General features: G+C 37.9%; 1 protein-coding gene across 1 annotated transcript in view; it reads right to left on the reverse strand.

Annotated features, from left to right (window-relative positions):
• Nucleotides 1-22857, reverse strand: part of LOC112982321 (phosphatidylcholine translocator ABCB4-like) — a 47292-nt gene extending 24435 nt beyond the window's left edge. Inside the window, exons 1-14 of the mRNA XM_026098609.2 lie at nt 22728-22857; nt 22256-22353; nt 19178-19232; nt 16147-16294; nt 14204-14297; nt 11310-11501; nt 10802-10973; nt 9320-9444; nt 5871-6042; nt 4115-4228; nt 2641-2751; nt 1015-1140; nt 623-826; nt 34-204 (exon numbers count right to left, since the gene is read on the reverse strand). Coding sequence (XP_025954394.2) covers nt 34-204; nt 623-826; nt 1015-1140; nt 2641-2751; nt 4115-4228; nt 5871-6042; nt 9320-9444; nt 10802-10973; nt 11310-11501; nt 14204-14297; nt 16147-16294; nt 19178-19232; nt 22256-22353; nt 22728-22730 — 1785 coding nt within the window. The 5' untranslated portion in view covers nt 22731-22857. The remainder of the gene's footprint in view (nt 1-33; nt 205-622; nt 827-1014; nt 1141-2640; nt 2752-4114; nt 4229-5870; nt 6043-9319; nt 9445-10801; nt 10974-11309; nt 11502-14203; nt 14298-16146; nt 16295-19177; nt 19233-22255; nt 22354-22727) is intronic.
• Nucleotides 22858-25022: the final 2165 nt, after the last annotated feature.

Raw genomic sequence — 25022 nt, forward strand, 5'->3', positions numbered from 1 at the left:
TGCTCACCTACTTCCTTTCAGAGTGATACTCACCTTGTCCAGTGCTGCCTGCACAACAGATTCACTTTCAGTATCCAAAGCGGATGTGGCCTCATCAAGCAGGAGGATTTTAGGATCGCGAACCAGAGCACGGGCAATTGCTATTCTCTGCTTCTGGCCGCCGCTCAGCTGGGCCCCTCTTTCTCCAACCATGGTTTCAAACTTCTGCAAGACAACAACACGCACTTCCAGTACATTCCACAACACAATCCTTTTGCCAGCGAAAGGCAGCGTAAGGAAAGGCCACATCTGCATTAGTAGCACCAGCAGATTCTTTTATTACCTTGCCCTGTTCTAAAACACTGCAGGGTAAACACTCGCTTGACTATGCCTTCCTCATTCTTCATGTCCCTAGGGCTCTAGTATTTCTCAGTCCTCTGAAATGCTCATCCAACCATGGCCTAAAGAGTTGACACTAACTTTATTCTCACAAAAGTTATGAGAAGGCTCTTTGTAGTCACAGCTCCAGCGAGAGCTTCCTCTATCTGCTGGTTGGTTTAGGAAGAGCCCTTCCAGGGAACTCTCTGGCATGAGCGGGCTTACTTAAGGGAAACTTCTTCACCAAGACAGCGGGTTTGCTTACGTTGGGTAGCTCCATGATGAAGTCGTAAGCATTAGCTTCCTTGGTAGCTTTTTCAATCTCTTCCATGGTGACGTTCTCACGGCCGTAACGAATGTTTTCTGCAATAGTAGTAGCAAACAGCACGGGCTCCTGATTCACCACACCGATAATCTCCCGCAGATATCTGACGTTGAGGGTCTTAATATCCTGCCCATCAATGGTAATCTAAACAAAGGGACGCAGACGACAAGAGTTCGCTAAGTGTTTTGGCCACGGCATCTCTCTCCCCCAGGTTGTCCTGTGCCATTTTAGGGGAAACCCTATTGTGTCATTTGAACAAGGGCAATAAGACCAGAGCTAAACTTCAAACAACAGTGATGTACACAGCAGTCATCTCACTTGAGCTACCTTACCATGCCTTCCTTGGGGTCATAAAATCTCTGGATGAGCTGAACAGTTGTACTTTTCCCACAGCCACTGCCACCAACAAGGGCTACTGTCTGGCCGCAGTTAACCTTGAGATTCAAGCCTTTCAGTACCTTCATGGAATATGTTAGAAAAAACATAATGTATAAAAATGTGAGCTTAAATTTAGGAGAACTCTAATGACTTGAGTGAAATTTTCTTCATATTTACATCCTCCATATTTACATTACATACATTTACAGAACTGGTCTAATAGCAATACATTACACAACAGTGTTCAAATTAGTAAAAAAGAATTACACGTGGAATTTTGAAAGCAAAGAGTAAAGCAAGTAGTCTTGTGTTTCAGTAACACTGAAACTTCTGAAATATTGCCATTTTTATCAGGAATATTTTGAACTGTGAGATCACAGTTCAGGTGATGAAAATGGTGGAAGGTGTGAAAATGAGGAAGTACAAACGAAAACAACCTAGTTTAAGCCCTTGAACTACCAACCATCTAAGTTAACTAGATCAATATCACATAAATCTGTACAAGTTGTAAGGAATGCAGAATGAGGTCTTTTGCTGTGTCCTACCCTCTTAGGCCTTACCATTGTTGGTAGGCAAAGGTAAACCAGGCATATGCAATGGTGTTCTCATTAACACAGTATGTTTCCTTGTATGCCCTGGTTTGCTCATCATTCTCATTTTGCTTTTATTATGAAGCATCCTTCACCCTTTCTCACAAGGATGAAGTGCTAAAAAGGTGACCACGGTAGTAGACAGAGGAAGAAGTGAAAAATAAATCCCTTGTCTAATAGTAGATAATTTGATACAAATTTTAGAAACCTAGTGCTGAATTCACTGAGAATAATAGTAGTCTTCATGTTGATTCTAATGGCAGCTGATATAATTACCAGCTGATTTCACTTGATCTCTTCAGAAACTGGCAAGATGAAATATTTTCTTAGTCTATCTCTTTAAAAGTTAGCTAAGAAAGCCTTGCTCTTCTCTGTCTTCATATTCTACCTAAACAAAATGGGAACAGGTTCCCTGTTGGTGGACTACCTTAACACTGGAAAAGAAGATGTTTTTTCGAGATATTCTTAATAGATGTATTCTCAGAAAACATTCAGACCTCTTCCATCCCAACTTAATTGCATCAAGACACACCTTTGTGAGAGCTCTGGAACAAAACAATCCTTCCTCGGACAGGTTTTGCACTGTAAATGCAATAAACTGTGTGTTGGATCTGTTGCCAATTTCTCCAAGGAATTCTTATACCAGACATATACCACAGAAAATTTGGGAGATCAGTATACTTCTATAACATTTCTACTGAGTTTAAATAAATATTATTACAATTAGAATTTTTTATTATATTTTGGACTTATAAAGGCCTCTGATTTTTAGCTCCTAGTGACAACTTCGTGTAGCCGCATTTTATTAAAAAAGGTGTGCTCTTGACTAAGTCAACTAACCAGTTCTGGCTAAAGTGAGTTATCAGTTCTAGTTAAAAGCTAAAGTTCCCATTATTTCTAGGATTTTACTTTTATTATAGCAACTGTTCTCTTTCTCTAAAACAATGAAGTTATCTTAAATGGAATCTGTATCATCTCCATGCATAATACCTTAATATCTGGCCTAGCTGGATAATTGAAGTAAACATTTTGGAATTCCAAATTCCCCTTAACATGGTCCGGTTTATAGCCAGCATCTGAAGAACTGTCAATTTGAGGTTCCTATGCAGAATAACATGGCAAAAAAGGAAAAAAGAAAGTTTAGATTCCGAATGACATTTTAGCACAATATAGAGCTGTGAAATCTTAGACCGTATAAAGAAAGAAAGTCCAACTTCCAACCCAGGTCACTGGCAGATCTGGTCTCAGGAGTGCATAACCAAGGCAAATACCCAGGGCCTTAAGACATACAAAGTCCTTACTGGTGTAAATTAAGGAATAGTGGAAATCTTCTAAAATATAAGTGATAGGAAGGAGCAAACTACAAATTAGCATCCAACTGTTGCCTGCTAACAGTAATCTCTGTTCATGATTAGACTGCTTCCTTCAGTATACTGGTGGAAATGGCAGCTGTGGCAGTGTTAACATAGACAGGGAGTTAGTTTTTAATGCATTTCCATTCCTACCCAGAACACTCTAGAATCAGAGGTAGGTCTGCACTAAAACCCAAAGGCAGAATTGTAGTTTACATAGAAAATCCAAGACTAGTTTGAAAATAGCATTGCAGTCACTGTGATACTATGGTACCAAGGTTCCAGCCCCTGCTAGCCATCCAAGCGTATGCCAGCATCCTGGTAAGCAAATGTCATAGCCCAAATGATCCTCATCAGTCATGGTCCTGTCATTACTGGTATCTCAGATAGTTACTTGAGTTAGCATGAGGATGTTTACAACAGCTGCACACACACCTCCAAGCTGCAAGGCAGATGTGACCTCAGAGGTAAAAATGTCAGGAGACACCTCAGCATCATGTCATAACTGTTATGTGGAAAGGCAACCCTAAGTTTAATTATAGTACATATGTGTGTTTGTGTGTGTATATATATGTGTGTGTGTGTATATAAATATATGGTATAAGAAAGGTATTTTTTAATATGGTCAGGTATAGGACATGAAAGTAGAAGTCAAATCACTACAGATGCAGTCATTGTAAAGGTAGTCCTTTAAATTATTGATAGCTGAAAAGAAATATTCTCAATAAAGTGAGCATAGATACACAAGATCTACTATCCCCCTTCAGTTGTTGAGGTTTTATTTTTTGTTTTTTTGTTTGTTTTTTTAAGAATGAAGATTCAAGTATATTTAATAAGGAAAGATTTGAAAAAAAATTCTTTTTCATGTATAACCTGGTCTCCTTCTGAGCTACCAAATAAAATAATGACAGGCAAAAGTTTCCATCTTCTTCATTTATGGGCTCACATCACAGCATTTAGATGTTTGTCCAGTATCCAAAACGGTGTTAGATAGAATTTGTAAATGTTATTGTATTGTACACAGAACTTTTGGGGGCTTGCTAATTTCACATCCAGAGTGGAAAGTCAGATGTTCAACATTTTCAGATGACAGTCATGGCAAAGATACTCACATTGTCTATAACACTAAAGATTGCATAGGCAGCTCCTCTTGCATTAGCAAATGCCTCCATACTTGGAGCAGTCTGTCCAACATTAAAAGCTCCAACTAATATAGAAAAAAAGACCTAAAGGGAAAAAAATGACAAACATAATACACAGCTAGGAATTCTTAATTCTAATTAGACAGCTTCAGTTATCTGAGCATATTAGTTATTATTGCTTGAAGCAGTTTTGCTTCATAAATGCCATAAATGGCAGTCATTTACAAAAAAAGATAAACATTGATAGAAAAAAGGAATCTTTAAGATCCGTCTAAAATTTCCTTCTTTCACAACTGGACCATAAGAAGGATATTGTGAGGTGCTGATGACTGGAATTCTTCATTAGAGTGACAACAGAGAACAGAAGGACATTTCCAATTCTAGCTTAATAAAAATTAGCTACCAATAACTTTTAGGATTAAACATGGGAAAAAACCCTCTTTCTTTCCTCATATTAAATAAAAACAACAGTAATCCAAACCGTAATCCAAACCCACAGACTCTGGACTGGTGACACAGTAATCCAACCCACTGTACTACTGGCAAGAAGAAAACCAAATATTTCAGGAAACTTCTATTTGTGTGAAGCTAAAATTGTTTGTCACACTGAAAGCAGACTCTGATTTCTAATATGATTTTAGTCATCCTCAGATTTGACTTATTTTCTTGTGTCTTTTCTGAATACATGCAACTGTGCTGTCTGTTTCAGATGTTGGGAATATAAGTTTATTTGCACCTTATCTTAATCAGATCTAAGCATTAAATCAAGTTTATATTCCAGTGTAAACTGTAGTGGACCAGAGGAGGGAGAATACTTGGTCTATTCAGAGATAGTCAGCAGGGACCAATGCAAGGCCCAGCGACAAGCCCTCCCTTGCAATCAGGTGGTGTTTGCCAGGTGATGCAGAAGCCTGACTGTGAGTGCTCCTGCTTTCCTTGCTCCAGCAGTAGTTTTCTTTGGGGCAGATCAGAGAGAAGCTATTTCCCAGTGGTTGCTGTCTTTCAGTGGGGTGATGGTAGTGCAGATACACCTGCCAGGCTTCGCCCTGTGGTGGACAAAATGAACTTACACACTTGGTTGCAAGCAGGAGCAATGAAATGAGCTGCTCCTCAAAGCCTCCTAGATGTTAATTAGAGATGTAGCACCTGAGTGTAACTGAGTAGATGGCTTCAAGAACTGCTGATATGTCACAGATAGATGCAAATTTGGCTTGTTAGCAGGCATGCTGTGATTGGGATCAAAAATTCAACCACATTTGTACTCCAGGCCTTCCAACAAAAGACAGGGTGAGTGAATTGTGTCTAACATACTAGCTTATGTGTTACAAAGAGCATGCTACCTGATGTCTGGTCTTTCTCTCCTGAATGCAATGATATGGCATGAATCAGGGTTCCTAGAAGTTATATCTCAGTCATTTATCAAAGATCCAGTGTAACTGAATGCAGAAATAATAACTTTTATTTATTATTGCTCCAAGCTGGCTTTTAACCAGTGATTTCAAGGCAAATGGTTTTTATGTTGTTACCCAACTTATGAAATATCCGTGACAAGCAAAGCTATACTTTGGACATCCTGTTTTTGTTTTAGTTAGCAGGAGTGAAAAATGCAGTTTGGAAAGCTGACTTCAACCTGGCTCATAATTTGCTTAAGTCATGTATTCCAGTAAGATTACACAGGATCAGTTCACTATTTCTTGTTAACAATGTTCAGCTGGTGAATACCTACTGTAAAGACTTTTCCAAGTGTATAGTCATCGGATAGTATCAAAGTGGTTCCATACCAGAAGGCCAGTGCATATGATGCATATATCAAAAAGAAAGCAATACCCATAGAAATATTGGCTGAAATAGCTTTCTTTATTCCAATGCGCTTGGCATCTTCTAAATTTTTTTGATATCTAAAGAAGAAGCAGACATACAGGAAATTACTGTTTTTTCTTTCATTGTGTATAGTCATAAATTCCCAGGTAAATAAAATACTATAGCAAACAATAATCAAATCCTGAGATAATCTTGACGAGAATAGGGGAAAATGTACTGATCAACCTTTATGTTACAACAAATGTTGCTGATCAGTTTTGTCTGGTACAAGTCCTAGATGAGCAAACACAGCTGTGGCAAACTGTTAAACAACTGTAAACTTGTGTTTTGCAGTGAAACCTCCCAACTGTCAGTGAATATTAATGAAGAATGCTATGAAGAAAGGTAAGCAGTGCTCAACCATCAGAAAGAATTGACCGCAAGAGGCCTCTTCCTAAAGGGCAGATTCCATCTGAGTAGCTTATATTAGATATCTAGGATTGAGGATAAACTCTCCGAAGTAAGAAAGTGGAAAAGCTGAGAGACACTTTTAAAATCTCTAAAACCAGTTCTAATGTACAGCAATGTCAAAACTGTAGAAGGATCAATAATAGGAGAAAGAAAATACTCATATTGGATCAGAAATAAAGGTAGTGAGGATGGGGTAACTGTTGCATAAATGTTGCAGTATACTGTAAAGACAAGATCAATTTCTGTCAAAAGCTCTTTGGAGAATGAATGTAAAAGAGCGTATTAGGATGGTGGTATCTGATAACCTAGACTGGATTTGGACATGGAAAAGAACAAGTCTGTCAGAAATGTTTGACTAAAGAATCAAATGCTAATAATATTTGCATCACCTGTGTGCTCTGGGAAATGATAGCTGACAAGTTTCTTTTTGAAATACTGAAAAAACAGGAGATTTTTTTCAGACTGTGTTCAGTTAAACTAATTAAAGGTGAACACATGAAAAACCCCTGAGAGTAACTAAGGCTTTCTATTTGAAGAATCTGGATTTTAGAAACTAGGCTTGAGATTAAAACTGGGGATACTGTAGCACCAAACCTAAGTAGTTTGGCCTCAGTTTTCAGTAGAATAAAAATCTGTGCATGGTGGCAAAGGAGGGATGACTAATGTGAATTACAGCGTTGTCTGACCTGAAAGGAGAAACTGAAAGAAAGAAATGTGCCTTTCAGGGTGATCAGGAACTCTTTGTTCCAGAGTACTGAATAAACCAGCAAATATAACTGTAGTCTAGTAGCAAGGACTTCTAGTTATTATTTCCAAACTGTGGATAGAGCCACGGGGCTGAAGTATTCTAAGAAAGAGAAACAGGTGATCTGAGAAATTACAAGCTTGTAGCTTGACAAAAACAGTACATAAAGTTCATAAACAAATCCTGAAGAAAAGAATAAAAACAGAAATAAATGAAAAATAAAATAAAATGTATAACGGGTTATGAAATGGATAGATTAACCCAATTACTTTTCTTTAATGCTGTCTTCTCTAGTGGGGAGAAACAGTAAAACTAATCCATCTGGACTTCATTAAGCCATCTAATGCGAATTGATTCTAAAGCCATAAGATAAATTATTAATGAAATGGTAGTTGTAAAGTAACAAAAGAACAGTGCGATAAGGAAGTGTTTGAAGGGAGATAGTGGTGTTTGATAGGGAACTATAATACTCAAGGGAGGTAACAGGGAATTCCTCTGTCAGTCTTGGGGTTTATCTTTTTTACTGTATTTAGTGACTTGGACATGAAAGGAAGAGTTAGGATGATGAAATTTCCTGATGGTATGAAATTGAAAGGGTCTGTCAGTACAAAGGAGGATCAGAATATCTTACAGAACTAGATACATGTTGTTGGTGGATAAAAGTTACAGAACTAGGTGAACTATAATTACTTAAAATAACAAAATCACACATTTAAAAAATAAAGATGATAAATGAAATGGAAAACTTATACTGTAGCTTGGTTGGCTTAGGAAAATGAGATCTGAGAGAGGCTATGATCTATATAGATATTTCTATAAATGTTACAGGGAACTAAAACTATCAGGGACCTACTAAAGCAAAAGTTTAGTGCTGGCACAGGAACAAATGAATATATAGGAAGTTGTATACACTTTGCTAGAAAAGGATGTCCAGCCTTCAAATGCTTAAGTACTAGAATAGCCTCTCTACAGCAGTTGAGCCAAAAACCTAATTGGTTTTAGTGTGGGGCTTTTACACTTATTAGGGGAGAACAGGTGATATATTTATTTACTGCAATAGCTGGACCTAGTCTCAGCAACCTAGCAGGTCCTTCCCATTTCTGGATCACAAGGAAAGATATACCTCTCATTTAGTGCACCTCAGTATTTATGAAGTTTCTGCCAAATATCGCTGTTACTAGAAATCAGCCTTTTTTTTTTAACCTGTTGGCATGTTATGTCTTCTAGGTTTCTAGGACACAGAGAAGCCTCCTCTCCTCTCTCTTGAAAATCCTATAAAAGTTTTAAGCAAGGACACTGACCACCATCAACACATTATTCTTTTTGACTCTCCTTATTTTTTTACTGACGTCCTGTCTGCTTTAGCAGCCACCAGCCCAAGGGTAAGAGGGCTTTAGGAGATGCAGAATCTCAGGCACAAGACAGCAGTATTTGATAGAACTAATTGTAATTTTTAAAATCTAACTTGCTGTCATATTGGCTGAATATTCACAGTCATTAAACATTTCATTGACATAGCCACCAGTCTTGTGTTACATTGATGGGAACAAAGAGGTAGCTCATCATATCAGGAAGCTCAGGAGAAAAAGGCTGGCAAATAGTGCTTTAGAGATAAAAAGGAAAAAAACCTGATGAGATGTACTGAGGTATGAGGTTGATAAACAGCCTCAGAGATGCTGGGGTGAACAGAGAAGCAAGGCACAGATACCTTAAGGACTTCATTTAGCTGCCTAGGTCAGGGAGCACTGGCAGCTGGAGCATAGAGGGAGAACTGGGTCAAGTAGTGGCATATGTTTTCTGTGGATGACACAAGTGTTATTGAACTTTGAGTCTGAAAAACTCTTGCCAGTTTTTGTGGTCAGGATGGTTATCTTTAGATAAAAGATCAAACATGGCAAGAATGATGTTCCATAGTACAATAAAAATAAACACATGTGCCTGGCATCATTTTATGACCTTGTCATACTTGTCTTTCTTGCCATATGCTTGTCTTTTTTGCTTATGACTCTCGCTAGGTATATGACTATATCTCTGCATGTTTTGTGATGCTTTTTGAAACTGATAAAAAAATCTAATTCAATAGTAAAGACACTAAAAAATTCAAAATCTATTTAATCACTATTTTAAAAACAGTTAATGTAGGGAAACATTATTCTAACCTTTCAATTTCTTTTTTCTGTCCTCCAAATGCTACCACAGTCCGAATTGCTGCCAGTACTTCCTCTGCAACAGCTCCTGCTTTTGCATATGCAGTTAGTTCTTTGTTGGTGAATGCAGAAATGATCTGTGTAGAGGCAAAATAATTTAACAACTCTCCTACTCAAACAGAAATAAATGTGCTCAAACATTGTTCTGATGTCTGTGAATTCTTAATTAATTCTTAATTAATGTATAGAGTTTCCTACCTACTTTATTATATTTATAAAGACTTACAACAAACTTCACATGTGACTTGTAAGGCAGCAATTTCATGAAGTACATCGTGACAAGGCTTAGATCTCATAAAAAGTCCTAACTAGAAAAATGCAAGTTATCTGCTGCCAAAAGATGAGGTTGAATTGAGGCTGAGGTTCAGTTCTGCTACACTTCCATCAGTATGGAAGGTTAGAGGAGCTCTTACAAAATGATTAAGGTCCCTTGCACTCAGAAAGATTTGCACCACTGGTATCTGGGTAGGACAGAGTAGCCATCAGACTGCGCTGTTTTATGTCAGGACAATTAATTGCCAGAAAAGCACAGAGAAGAGGAACATTTCATGCTCTTGATATGCAGTAGTTTTCAGAATAAACTATAGCAGAGTCCTCATGTGCTATAAAGTGTTAAAGAATTCACAATTTAAATAGGGTTGGGATTTTCATCTTAGTTGAAAGGGCAAGGATCCCCAGTGTCACTGAAATTCAATGGCCAATTAGTATATAACACCCTTATGCCCCTTTGAAATTCTTACCCAAAAGCAATTATACTTCTATAGATAAAGACTGTTGGTTTTTTTTTTTTTTTCCACAGATAGTCTACATTCACTTTTTGGATGCTATTCTAATTCATCGGAAGCTAAGCAAATGACAGGGAAACAAGCTGGAGCACAGCTTCCGGTGCGTTGGCTGCTCCGCTGAGGTGTTTGCCTGTGCCCACGCTCTAGCCGTGGGGGTGATGCCCTCATCACCTCGGGGTCAGAGCTGACAGACAAGGGTTATCGCGGGGAACCTGATTTTCTGCAGGTTCATACCAGAACTTACTGGCAGTTACCTGTGATGACCTTAGCTATGTATTTTTACTTCATGTATGTATTTATTTATTTTAACTGATAGTACTTAGCTATTTTGGTGCAGTTGTGGAGATTCAGGAAGAAGGGAAAGGCATTGCTTTTCTACCTTTTCATGTAAGAATATATTATACTTAAATTAACTTCTTTATAGCAGTATAACTGTGTCCACTGTGGAAGCACTGCACATCAACTACACCAGTGTCATCGTGCACCTGTTCACAAGTTTCTGCATATAGGCAAGGTCTAAGCTAAAAATTTTTAACTAACTCCTCTAACTTCATTAAGAGCAGTAGTGAATTTTTAAGTCTTTTTAAAAAAGGCATTATCTAAGATACAGTTTAACAGATCATTGAAAAAAATCACGCTTTTTGCCTACCTTTGCCCACAGAGCTGATGAGAATCCCAGAACAGGACTGATTGCCAGCATCACAAGTGTTAATTTCCACCCTTTTGTAAAACCAACTATAAATCCAGTGAAAAAGGTAGCTATTGCCTGAAAGAACATGGCAATTTTTTCCCCTATTCCTTCATTAATCTTGGAGATGTCACTAAAAAAGCAAATGATATCCAAACAAATAAGAAAGTGTGAAAATCACAGAAAGGCATTCTTTGGATACAGTATACTTTGTCAGTGTATTTCATCATATTTTGAACACTTGCAATTCAACATGACTACAAGTTGTGGCCACACAGAGCATGGAGCAGCATCCTCCAACATCTCTGTTTCTCAACACTCGTTTTAAATGATAGTATAGCTTACAGATGAGTTTAATAAGAGAAAACAACATTGTTCTGAGGGACATATTACAACGATATTTAACAGTCATAATAATTATTATGACATAATTATTAACTCAATTAACAAACTGATATTTCATACTTACTCTACAAGCCTAGTGTTGAGCTCCCTCACATCATTTACATCAAACCATCCAATCTCCTGTTTCATTACAGCGTGAAAAAATTCTTGTCTGATTCTCTTTATTTGCCGGCCAGCGGCTAGTGTCCAAAATGAAACTTGAATGTAGGCAGCAAAAAGAACACCGGCTCCTATTCCAGAATAATAGTATGCATATCTGAAAGGAAACAAACAGGAGAAATGATTTAAGATTGAATTAATTCTACTCCAACAAAACTTCTAGCAATAGGTTGCAATTCAGTTATTCAGATGGGCAATTAAACCAACATGGAACACTCTTCAGACTATCTGCCATTTCAGTATAATGCCACTTCAGTATAATGAATATTTTTAAAAAGTTCCTTCAGAATCTAATTTCAGTTGTTATATTCTGTTCACTTATTATGCAGCTTCCACAAATTATCACAAAGTTTTTAATTTAAAAATTAGTGGCATGGACATTTTGTCATTTAAAAATGAAGACATGGCCAAAAAACAATCTTAGAATCACTCGTTTAATCTTAGAAATACTTCGAACATGGAATGACATTTGAGAACAGGATTTTTAAAAATGCTTAAGTGATGTAAAAACAAGAGCAATATAGATTTGGGGAAATGGAAATTCATTTAATGAAGTAAGGAAAAAGACACTGAATTTTAAATGTTTGCACACCATCAGCATTTGTTTTGTTTAGACTTTGAGAAATTTGAGTTTGCTTTTAAAATTTGTGTACATTCCTAAGGAGAAATAAAAAAATTAATGTGTATGTACTGTTGATGCAATTAAAACAAAATAAGGTTTCACGCATACAAGAAAAGGAAAAAAACCAAAGCTATTCTATGTACTTCTGTTACAAATAAGTGCCAAACATATTTCATTTTAAATTACAAGTCAACAAAATATATCATATTTAAACTGAAAAATACTAATAGCTTAACGGATAGTTTAAAATTAAATGAATAACTGAATGTAGACCTTAATCATTGTCAGCCTAGTAGGAAAGCTATGAAAAGCAGGAAGACTGGGAAAACAAACAGGATTATTGTATTAATGTTAATACAATATTTGTTTCAACATTTCACTTATGCCAAACCACAACAGAACGAATTTAAGTCTGTGTCAAAATCCCTATTAATTATAGTTATTTTAAAATATCATTAGTAAAAATTAATTGGAAAATGAAAATATATTAAGAATTATTTGTTCAATGACAAGTGTTGAGAAAGTTATAGCTATGATTCTGTCATCTTATTTGCATGACAAGCATACCCAATGTATATGTTTAGATTCCAGTTCCAGAATTTAGTCATATAATTTTTGTATCAATAGTTCCTAATTCTCATATTAAACAGGAAGGGTTGTGCAGCAAGAGATCTACAGTCTGCAGTTATATCCTCCTTTCAAGCACCTGGCCAGCCTGGCCTCTTTTTCAAAACATGTACGCTTCTCTGAAGTTGAAAAAAAGGCTATTCTTTTTTTGCTCCCTACAGAAAGTGTCATGAAGAAAGAGGATTAAAAAAAATGAAGGGGAAACAGAAAGAAAATCTAAAAAGGGCAAAGGATGAAGAAAGAAGAGATTGGGTATAGGTAGATAGAGAGAAAGAAAGGAACAACTCCCCTCCCACCCTAAACCTGAAAATTGCTCAGACTATGATATCATGTACTCCTACAGCCTGTTTCTGAAAATAAATGGTGCTTAACACCTTAGAAGACTGAAAAAAAGAAAGAAAGAAAGAAAGAAAGAAAGTCTAATATGAGGAAGAGAGAAAGTCTAATATGAACATCCATTGTACTGCAGTCCCTGCTTCAATTTTATCCAGTCAGAAATAGTAAAAATACATTTCTTTTCTGCATGGGGGAGGAAAAAAGGGAGTAGAAACTTCATTTCACTTTCTTTCATAAAACTTGATCCAAACTTCATGAGGCAATGGAGTTATGTGAAAACAGCATCCACAGTTTTCATACATTACTAGGCTCTTCTAGGTACCATTCTTCACAGTGTTTATAAAATAATAGAAAAAATGTGATTCGGGGATTGTAAGTAATTAGTTGACATTGCCAACAAATTTGACGTCATTCCATTATGGAAAAAATGAAGTAATTTTGGGACTCTGCATCTGATCAGTTCCAACATTTTGGGAAATTCTTCAGTCATCAGTCAAAACATTCCTGCTTTTGATGAAAACTAGAAAACCAAAGGGCCAGAAAAGGGGAGTCTCCATAGAAGCCCTTGCAGAGCTGGCACAGCGCTCTTTCAGCCATGACAAAGCTTGCTGCTCCCAGGATTTCCACCATGACCTGGTGGGTTGCAGCCATTCATACATTTCATTGTGGCTTGTCCTCTTACAGTATTTATCCACTGAGAGCGGAAAGAAAGCAGTAGAGAAAAGGAAAAGAAGTGAATGGGAAAGTTGTGGTAGAAAGAGGAGAGGACAACCCAGCTTGCCAGCTGGGGAACTGAAGGGAGTGTGCAGCAACAAAAGGCAGGCAGGCAAGAAGGAAGAGCAAGAACAGGAGCATACACTGAGAGAAAGGCATTGAATTGGCATGGGAGGAGAATGAGCTATTCTAACAGGCAAGAAATGGAGGAATAAGGCTGCCTTTGAGCTTCTGGCATAAAGGTTGTATGTTTGCTGGAGCCATCTGCACATATGACATGGAGGGAATTTGGATAAGAGTGTGAAGATACAAGATCCTCCTGACTCATACACCGACTTTAGCCTAAAGACATAACAAAAATGAATTCCTTCATTTGCATGAAACATAATGAGATTAATCTTGGGCTAAATATTAAAATAATGTTTAGGAGATAATGGCTTGAGATCCCTACTACAAGAAGAGAAAGAAAACCACGAAGGGAATGAAAAATTGCCTATTACCTGGTCATTTCTTCCTCCAACTTCCCCATCAGACTGTAATAAACATTTTTTATAGCAAAATTCACTGATATATTGTTTGATAAAGAAAAATTCACTAAATGAAAAAATAGAGAAAAACATGTTAATTATATTTATTAAAGCACAGGTTAATAATTACATTGTGTAAACTCCTACTCCAGCAATGCTCAATGAAGCTTAAGAGGCATCAGTTACCTAGCACCTGACTGCGTGTAAGAGAGTTGGAGGTATGAACTGCATTGCAAAAGCATTTTCTAAAGCCAGAAGTGAAACCTTCCACCTATAATATAATAAATAGCAAAAAAAAAAAAAAGGTTAAATTGAGCTACTGTACAGTCAGCAGTCTGAATTCCAAATTTAAAATGCAATCTTTTCTCTTGAATGCATACTGATTTTATGAGTATTTATAAAAAGCAATAGCCTGCAGCCATAAAGCTCACCTTATTTAATAGTGTTTCTAGGTACTTTATGAATGTAAGTTCATAAGTAAGGTTCAGAAAATTAGTGAATATGGTATTAGGTAATTCCTTCCAGTTGTCCAGGGAACATGTGTTTATTTAACTAATTCTTATTGCCTAAGGCTAAAGAGGTAATTGTCTAAGGGTTTGTCTATATGCGAAGATAACAAGGAATAAGCAATTCCGGAGTTTCTGAATATTTGTTTGGCACTTTAATTTCAGAATAAATATGCCTGGCTCTGATTTAGCTCTGCAATAACAAAGTGGCCATAAGAGCTTTTCAGATTTAGATTCTACACATTATATTTAGACTTCATCTTAATCTAGACTAATTTTCAAGTGCAAATAGTTTCAGTAGGAATCAAATGAGAAAACAGGGGTGGCAACACTTAATAGTTACTTTGAGATCCTCTGAAGAATATTGTTATACCTCTGTGCACTAGCAACAGTGATTCTTGTCCAAATATTCAGAGGGAGTGCTTAACTCCCCCTGAAATCAACAATTGACAGATAAGTTAGGCTATTAAAAAAGTGTCATGCTTTTTAATGAATAGCATTTGGCTGAGCCCCCTGTACTTTACCTACTTCTCTATCAAAGGAAAAAGCATTGGAGAAATTGTGAGAAACAGCATGGAAGTCTTTGGAGAAGTTTAGGAAATTCCACATTCAAGTAAAATAAGTAAGGCTCACGCTAGTTTAGAAGAAAAGGTGAAGGATCAGGTTTTTTTCAGGATAAGATTTTCACATTTAAGTCACATAAGTGAAATAAATGTACATTCATTATAAGAACTTTCTCTATTTTATGGAAACAAGACATGTTTAAAGGAGAAGCTCTCTTGTTCAAATGACAAAAGTGGGCATGTATTAGGAGCTTTTTTGGGGGTGGGGTAAAGTAGATGGACCTGTAATCATAATCTTTGGGACACTTTTAATGTCTTCTTAAAAATACACAGCAGTTTTAAAATATTAAAATATGTAATAAGTATTGTGCTGGTTTTTATACTTATTGCACTTTTTCTATAACTGAAGCTTTAGTATATATACTGGTTTATGTATTCATTTTTCTCTAAGAACTTCTGATTTCAAGGCACAGTGATACACATTTTGCCGCCTCTGTTTCTTTTACCATTTCTCATTCATCCATTTATTCTGTTCTTTAACCCAGTTTCTAATAGTTTACAATGTTTCCTTTAAAACCATAGCAGCACTGAACTAGTGGTGGTTCGTAGAAGCAAAGAAGACTGGTTGGAGGAAACATGGAACTGTTCAAAATTAAAGCCTGCTTGGTTCTTACCAGTGGACCAGTGATGCATCTGGCCCACAAGATAGGAGCAAACAGGTTCCCTGGGAATCAATAGCCTCAGGTAAGCTGCTATTCTGCCCTTTATTTTTCCAAACAGATCATTGCTCATTGTGCAAAAAAGCCATATTTCAACAATGCCAGCTACAAACTACAACAGTTCTTACCTGGAAAAGTAATGTTTTCAGAAGTAATAAAGCTATCTGTCATGTCACCAAAGATTATTGTCATGAGGGGGAGGCCTACGCCATGGAGTATGGCCATGGTAGTGCCTAGCACCATGAGGAATTTATCCAGCCAGTCAGAGTATCGAAACTGAAAGTGGAAAGAGAACTGTGCTGAAAACTTCACTAATCACAGTAAATGCATTGAGTGATAATACAGTGTTAATGATGCAGAAGCAGGCTGTAAAAAGTAAACCAGTAAAATAATACAATTTTAATATATAAAATAAAATGGCAAAATCATAGCATAAATAACATCTTAATAAGTGCTTTAATAATATGGCTGTAATAAAATATTAATGATAATAAAATATTTAAATGTGTATGTTCAACAAATTTTGCCTTCTATTTAACTACCTTCATTAGAATTTCAATTGATGAATGTAACTGAAAGTAACAAAATAAAATACTTTATACATGCATACATACATACATACATATATATATACACACACACACCATTACAGTATCTTAAATATGTACACACTTGAGGCTAGTGGGTCTATACCACTTTAAATAACTTCAAGGTCAATATATTTAAAGCTGTACAAAAACAATATGTATTTTACTGTGTTACTTTACTGTTACTTTTCATGCAACTTAAATATGAATTTGTACTAAGAAGAGTAAGAATTTCACTATACATTATACTGTACAGACATATGTAACTAGAAAGCAATTACTCTGGGTTTTAGTCAAAGCTTTCTGAAGCCAGTCTCTTAAATTTGATTACTAGCCCTACATGGAGGCAGGAACCCTAGGCTACTTTTGCCCACAGTAACCTCTAAACAGATCTGAGTTCATGGTAACTGTGAGTTACCTTTTTCTGCTTGTGTTGAGGGGTAAATCACCTCTCACGCTGTGAAAAAATAGTGCTTAGGAATGGCTAGCTCAGAGCAGCTAACATGTAGGAGCTTGCTTCTGTCCCCATATGCCAAATCATGAGGAAGAGAGAGAGACAAAGGAGCAAAAATAAGTCGCCTAATGGAGGGGATGGTTTCAGCATCCTGGAGCGCTTGCTAGGCACCTGGCATCTCCGTGCAGCCCCTGGGATTTGCTTGGGATGCACCAGTTTGTGTGCGACATCTCTGGCCCTGCTGTCAGAAAATAGGTGCAAGTGCTCAGGAGCGGTCAGTGCACATGATTCCTAGCTGACTCCCACACCAAGAAGAGGATCAATGGTTTTTCCTCCTCCAACTGGTAGTGGTGTCCTAAAAGCCAAGGGTGTGAAATAATCCCTGAAATCCTTTACCCTTAAGGAAGCTGTGCTCTTTGGTGTACAGGTAGGGACCACGGGCTGCACCTTTAGCTAGGTGCTTTTTGAAGGGAACTGGTTTTGCTCTGGCTGTTAGCCGAATGGAGCTGCCCTGCTTTTCCTCGTTAGTCCAAGCAGCTTGGTGCTTGTCCTCTGTGTGGGGAGGTAGGAATTACCTATGTGTGGTTTTTATCTTGTGAATTTATACTATGAGCTTCCTGAAGCTTTTCAGAAAATGGAGAGGAAGATGGGAAGTATGCTGAATGCAGAGGTAACATGGGAAATATGGGGGGGAGCTGAGAGTTTGGTGCTCACTGTCATCATTTCTTTCTTGTGCAACAATGGTTTTCTCTTGCTTCATCTGCCAGAAACAGTTTTGTTTTAAATGCTGGAATTATGCTCCAGGAAGTAGAGATCCTTGGTTTTCTAGAGGTATTTGGGGTGAGATTATTTCACTTATAAAAGAATAACTTTCCTAAAGCAGTCTCAGATTCTCAGTTAGATGCAGATTTGACTTAAACTTGAATAAATCTGAAGTCTACTACTAGTTAAGTTAATGATGACATTGAATTTAAGTAAATCTTCTTGCAGTTGTCAATAGGACAAAAAATACAGGAGCTACCCTCTCCTTTCTTTTCCAAGCTAATTCAAATAGCTCATGTACTTTTTCATCTGAAGTCCTCAAGAGGGCAGGTAATATTATTGTAACTAAAGCTGTAATAGGAGAAATTCTGATGGGATATCAGGAAAAGTTCTTCATATGATCATGGTCAAGCACTTGTTCAAGTGCCTAGAAAGGCTAAGGAATTGCCACTGCTGGAGATTTTCCAAACTTGCCAGGATGAGGCAAGAAACCTGAGCAACCTACTCTAACTCAGATGTTTAGCCTGGCTTTGAGCAGGACGTGGGGCCAGATGACCTTCTGAGGTTCCTTCCAACCTGGATTTCTCTAGGATTGCTCTAACAGTGCAAAATACATAAATATTGTGGCCTGCATATAAAGTAAGATACCACAGAACTTACAATTGTGTGCTTCCAAGTCACCTTGTTAAAATGAATACAACTATATTGTACACTCTGCTGTGAATCTCGCCTCTTGCTTGCTGGATATAAATGTGGATTTGGGTGGGGGATGACTGAGAAGAGATGAGACTAGTTAGCAATTAGCATAACACTAATAAGTTAGAATCAGCTGCAAAAGAATGACTTGAAAATGGAAACTAAGATTCCATGTGTCTGAAAATACTTTTTTAAGAATATTCCATTAAGCAGCTATGGCTGGTGCTTTTGCAAGTCTAGCTATTCTATTTCGGGAGATGAAAGAAATTTCTGTCATATGCTACCCTTATGCAGAGGATTTTCTTTTTCGTTCTGGTCATGTCTCCCAACTGATCACATTTCAGATCCATGTAACACCTCCCTCTCTATCCACCTGCTAACAGAGCTATGTCAGCATCTGTTGGATGTAGCTGTGACAGTAAAAATCCCAGGCATTGACAGGATTTAAGCTAGTTTACTTCATCTCCTGTGTCTGCCTTTTCTTTCCTTTCTCCTCCATTTTCCCTTCCCATTGTAGATCTTTGGGTACTCTATACCATAAACAGCAAAGTGCCACCAGTATAGCTCTGCAGTAGGAATAGAGATTGCATATAAAAATAATAAATTTAATGCATTATGGTATAATGTGATTGCTAAAAATGCAAATAGCATAGAACTTACCACTGTTAATGGACTGACCATATTCAGTTTCTCAGCTTTCTTCTTGTCCCCACCACTAAAAAATTATGATTGTATTTTTAAGTAGGAAGAGCACTTACAACATCAAAGCAGGTCTAATGCATTATTAATACAGCTACATTCTCTTAATTGTGTTCAGATGTAAGGAGAAGATACAGGAAAATAAAATAACTTTCAATGTACTCTCAGTGAATTTCTCTGAACACTGTCAAAAATATGTTCAAGAAATTCTCAAGTTTGGTGTTGTAAAAATACAAGGAGCCTCCTGGAAGAATACCCTACAGTTTAGATCTAGATTATAAGCTACTTATGTGAGACCCATGTTTAAAATCACAGCTGCCATTAAAAAGTATTAACAGTGGCTGTAGCTAAATCTACAGTGGGACTTAGATATCTGTAGCAAAAGTCCTCCACAAACTTTACTAGTTTCCTCCTATCTACAAAACGCTCCAGATTTTTTCTTAAAGAAGAGTGTGGGGAGTTCTTTGATCATTAAAAGCTGTCTGTCTAGCCTTTCTAGACTAGGCTAGGACCTAATAGTACCTACTGGCAATATTTTTAAATAGCTTTTGAAAATTGGGTGGATGGGCTAATATCGCTGAAATGTTACCTCTCATGGTCTGTCAAAGATCTCTCATTTTTGGACTAAATACTTTGATTTCACATCATTCGACTGCAGTTCTGCAAACCGGTCTCTCTAATCATAAGAATCAATCTATAGAATTGAACTTAGAAGAAAGTAATCATTTGAAACATGAAATGGACTACAAAGAGGCAAAAATGAAACCAAGTTGGAAAAGGTGAAGGTGGTGGCAGGAAGAACGCAATGCTTTGTCATGGTCAGAAGAGTTGTTGCAGTAAAAACAAAAAATGAACAGGTAGAATTTCAGTAAAATCACTTTGAATTTGTGGGGAAGTGTCTTTATTTTTCAGGGATTCATTACTTTTTTTACACCATGCAAAGAATATTGGTCAGGCACTCCAGAAGCACCAAGTATATCAGGCAGCATGGGGAACACATTATACCATGCAGATGCAGAGCTACACAGACAGCTCTCCAGGTAGGTTTAGACAACATAGTTAGTTGTAGCAGATAGATCTAAGCAAACACTAAACATGTGACTGCTTCCAGCAGGTAAGCTCCCTCACTCAGAGCTAAGTCAGTGCTGTGTAAGGACACATCAGTTATACTGTGTGAAGATACCCTTTGAGATATTAACATGATTCCCAGGGCTGGAAGAAGATTTGTGTCAACCAGTGTTAAAATGATGTACGAGTTTTGCTTGCAGTTGAAAAAGCTGAAGGTTTCCAGCTGAAAAAGGTTAACTGAAGCACTAATCTTTAGCTAAGTCTATTATAGGAAAACTTTGGGGTTTTTTTTGTTTTTATTTTGGTGGCAAACCTATATTCATTGCATTGCCATTATAAATGATACCAACTTTAGATCCAAAAGTGATAGTGATCAGTTTTTGCTTAGGCACAGATGACAAAATAAAGTGTTATGCTCATAGTTGTTAATTTGGGATTAAACTGTATTGCTCTAATTTGAGCACTCCCAGCAAAAACTCTGTCAAATGGGCAGGGTAATCTTCAATAAAAATATGCATCTTGCTCAAGTAGTGCATCGGATTTTCACTGGATACTGCTATAATATTATAGAATTTTGCATTCATTTGCTGCCTTCTGAAACATGTCAAGCTGTTGTTAAAGGCTACTTTATTTGCAGAAGGAAACAGGGTTTTTAGTTGTGGTTTTTGTGTTTTTTTAAACAATTTTAAGGAGAAAACATGAGATATTTTATTTTTACCTGATATCTTCAAAGCCTTTTGGTACAGTATAACTAGCAGTGATAGCAGTAAGTGTTTTTCTGGGTATGCTGGAGATTGCAAGTTGGTGAACACTAAGATGATAGATTACCAAACTTCCATCCATGGACAGCACAAAGTCAGGACAATTTGGTAATTTTAAAACTTTTTGTCTAAATCAGATTTAAATATCTCCTCTTTATCATGAAAAAGGAGGAAGATGAGCTCTCACAAGTGTCTCTGACCTACAAATAATCAAATAGGAGGCATGAGAAGGCTGTTACCTGAATAGACAGTGAGTTCCCTCTCCAAACAGCCTGCACTCTCCAAACAAAACTAAGCCCAAACAGCACATTTTAAAGATGTAGGTAAAATGTCAAACTCTTTCCACTCTGTTGCAATAGGGCTTTTCTTAGGAGACTGGAAAGTCCAATGTCTGGTTAAATACTAGTCTTTCTCCTGCTGTCATTGGCACAAGTTATTGTAAAGGACATGAAACACTGTGTCAGTCAACAATTTCATAAACTCTTACTAATCCCAGTTCAGATGAGTCACTATTTCCACTTTTACCACATGCACAGGTCAGTTTCTGGTGCCCTTTAAGTCCCACTCAGCCGATACTAAACCCTCACCCCTAAAGTACGTGGGGATTATGTGTCTTTTACCGTGTAACATGTGAAACAATTACAGTATTATGCAGTTCTTTAATCATGGAATACATGTTCTGCCACGAGCTGTTTCTTTTTTGAAATGGATAAATGGGGTACAGAGGGGAGTGTGCAGGACATTTGACCCAAACTGGCCCTCCCGTACAGTTAAAAGTTATACTACTTTCAGAGAATGTTTAGAAGCATGTGACTAAGCTGTCCATTATCTATTCTAACTTCAGTTCTTTCAGTATTTCAGATTAGCCTTGGTACAAAGCAGGACAGATAAAGCTGCCACTATCTTCTTGGAAAAGGATGAATAAATCAGTCAAATTTTCAATAACTCCAGCTGAAAATCTCAATCAATCATGGCAGCAAGGTACCAGCAAGACTTCGTGCTGCACAGACTTTCCCTGACCTCATAGAGTCAATAGGATTTATTTGTTAACAATTAATTTATATTTGAGGGAGAATAATAGATATCAAAGATTTTTCCCCCAAAGGAAAATCATTTTAGTATTGATGTATTGTTTAGAGGTAACATTTAAGCCCACCTATTTAAAGGTAAAACATTAGTAGAATATTTTGAAGTCAGCTGGGATACTTACCATTTGCCTTCAGATCCATAATCCTGATATGATGCAACAATATTTTCATCTTTTCTATTTATGTAAGACTTTGTTTCATCTTCAGAACCCATTTTAATCTGTTTGAGAAATGAAGTACGTCAGGAAACAACTACAAGTAATATTTAATTGAAAATACACAAAGTTAGCAAACTGAAGACCTGTATCTTGATGTGTTGCTGGAAACCAAAGTTATGGCCTATCTTCAGTTTCTAAGCAGGACTCGCAGTGGAAATTAGTTTTTGCTTACAGGATTTGACTATGCCTCTGCATAATCCTTGGGAGTATCTAATTTCAAAGCAAGTAAATTTCCTCAGTTTACCATAATTAATACAAAATAAAAAGTAAAATGCATTTTAAAGTAGAATGAAGTTTCACTGGCAATTTTTATTTTTTAGTCTTCCCCATCAAACATTGATAATATCTCTCAGATGAAATAAATGTACTGACTTACCATGAGGGCTGATCTTAATCTGTTTTCACCTCTTTTGGAAGGTTATTCAGCAATCAATAGGACTAGTTTGAATAGGGCTCTGCAGTGAGGCTGGACTTCGCTCATTCTACGTAAAACTAATGAGGAAAAGCTTTCAATAACTGGTGCATGCCAGCCTTTTGCAGTGCCCCTGGAGCCTGCCAGGTCTGTGAGGGAATATATGCACACTCTGCCTCCAAACAGGAAATGCTCAGCAATGAATGGTTTTCAACAGCCTGTTTGATCATTGTCACTCTTTTGTCAGAAAGCCACCTCTCAACTCCTCCCAAAGTCTCTTTCTGTTAATATTTTAATCATTCCTTGCAAGGTTCAGGAATAATCAGGATGATTATGAAGTAGCACCACTTCTGGAGCAGACCACCATACTGGGCAGTGAACCCACTATAAGCTCTCCAGTGGAAGGTGTTCTTGTTATCATCGTTCTGCCATACATGATCAAACCAAATGGGAGACAACATGTTCCCTTCTGGGTATCTTGTGTCCCAACGATGGAGTTCATTTGCAGAAAATCATACGCTTTCCATAGTGAAACTGCTAGTAAAGACTCTCTAGCTCTAATACTATGAGAGGCAACAGTTAATGCATTTAAGCCTTATACAATTTAAACTAAGTTGTACTTTATCTCTTGAGTTAGCTCATCTGAAAATTTTAGGGATGGTCTCATTTCTGTCTGGAGAGTCACTGCTGCCTTTTGAGAGTTTGATAGCATTGATTGAGAAGGGAGGGAAAGTGTAAAAAAATCATTAAACCAAAAAATTTGAACAGTGAAAATGAAGCTTGGCAGTGTGAGAGTTATTAGGAACTCAGAAAAACTTGGTGTTTTACCTTCATGCTGAGTTCTCAGGGTCTCATCCTCACAGAACTGTGGTGACAGCAGGAGGAGGCAGCGGAGGGGAAGGGAAGAGCTGCTTGCTCATCAGGAGAGGCTGGAGAGGAGAGACAAGCAACCATGGCAGTCCCCAAGCATCTATGCAGATGCAATATGCTGTTCGGCTTTCTATGGCTGCATGTAAAAAACTGCCTGCAATTCCTAACACAAAAGTTTGCCAGTTCCTATTTTGCACGGGGTAAAGACATGGTGTGCTGTCAAAACAATATTGCTAGAAGTGATAGCATGTGGTAAATGTGGCAAAGCACCCTTCTCTCTTCTTGGGGGGACACAAGCCATGTTCGATTTCCTGTCTCAGGCTGCCAGCCAGAACTGGGGATGAAAGCAGTCCTGAACCCTGGCTGCAGCATTCCTGTGACTCCTCAAGCCTCTGAACCCAAAAGGACTCCTCAGAGCTGTGCAGGATTTCCACGTGGGAAGCATGCAGCTGCAGGGAGTCTCAGGAACGGTGCTGAGCTGCTACTGCTGCTCCCAGAGCTGACTGTGGTAGGGTATTTGGGAAGTTTCACACCTTTTGAGATGTGGAGGGCAATGGGCAGGGCACCATTAACATCCACAGTGTTATTGTATATGAAAGCATTGCCATCAGAGTATACACCACTATATTCAGGGAGAGGAAAGGGGCCACATGGCAGATCCCTGGTATAGAAGTCTAACATTAGCATGGCATGTCATATGTCTGCCTCATGTGGCCTGAACTAGGCACTCATACTCTGCAAAGGCTGGGTGGATGAATTTCATATAATTGCTACACAGAAGATTTCTCCCACAGCTTAGAGCCCTGAGGGGGGTTGCTTTTAAAAGTACAGCAACCCTTATGCTCAGTCTGGTGATAGACACCACTTCTCCACAATGCTGAGCCCAATACTGTAATTCCACCAGAAGCATCACACATTCTCCTGCGCACACTCTACAGGCATGTAGAGACGTATCTCAGCAGCACTCTTACCTGGGCTGGCATGAGGCACGCATGGGGATTGCCAAAGCCAGCTGTGACAGGGAGCAGCCTAATGGCATCAAGTATCCCTTGATGTGCCATTGCAGGGGTCTTCTGCAACATCCATGGGCAGGGCCCTGGAGCAGCACCGGAGGGTGCACACTCCTCTCCAAATTCTCCCACACAGGACCCAGGGTGCAGATGTCTAAACACACTGCTGGCTCTCTGGTATGCTCCCGCACAAAGACCTCTTCAAGCTCTCTGCAGTAGGCATGCAATTGCTGTGCCTCACCCAAAGTGCCACTGCTGTCCTGGGTCTTCAAGAACACCCTTTTCATTAGCTTGAACCTTTTGTGATGTGACTCACCAGTCATCTGCTAGCAAGTGGCATGTGTGCAACCTCCAGCTGCTGACAGTGGTTTATCCCACC

Source organism: Dromaius novaehollandiae, chromosome 2, assembly GCF_036370855.1.
Source record: "Dromaius novaehollandiae isolate bDroNov1 chromosome 2, bDroNov1.hap1, whole genome shotgun sequence".
NCBI lineage: Eukaryota > Metazoa > Chordata > Aves > Casuariiformes > Dromaiidae > Dromaius > Dromaius novaehollandiae.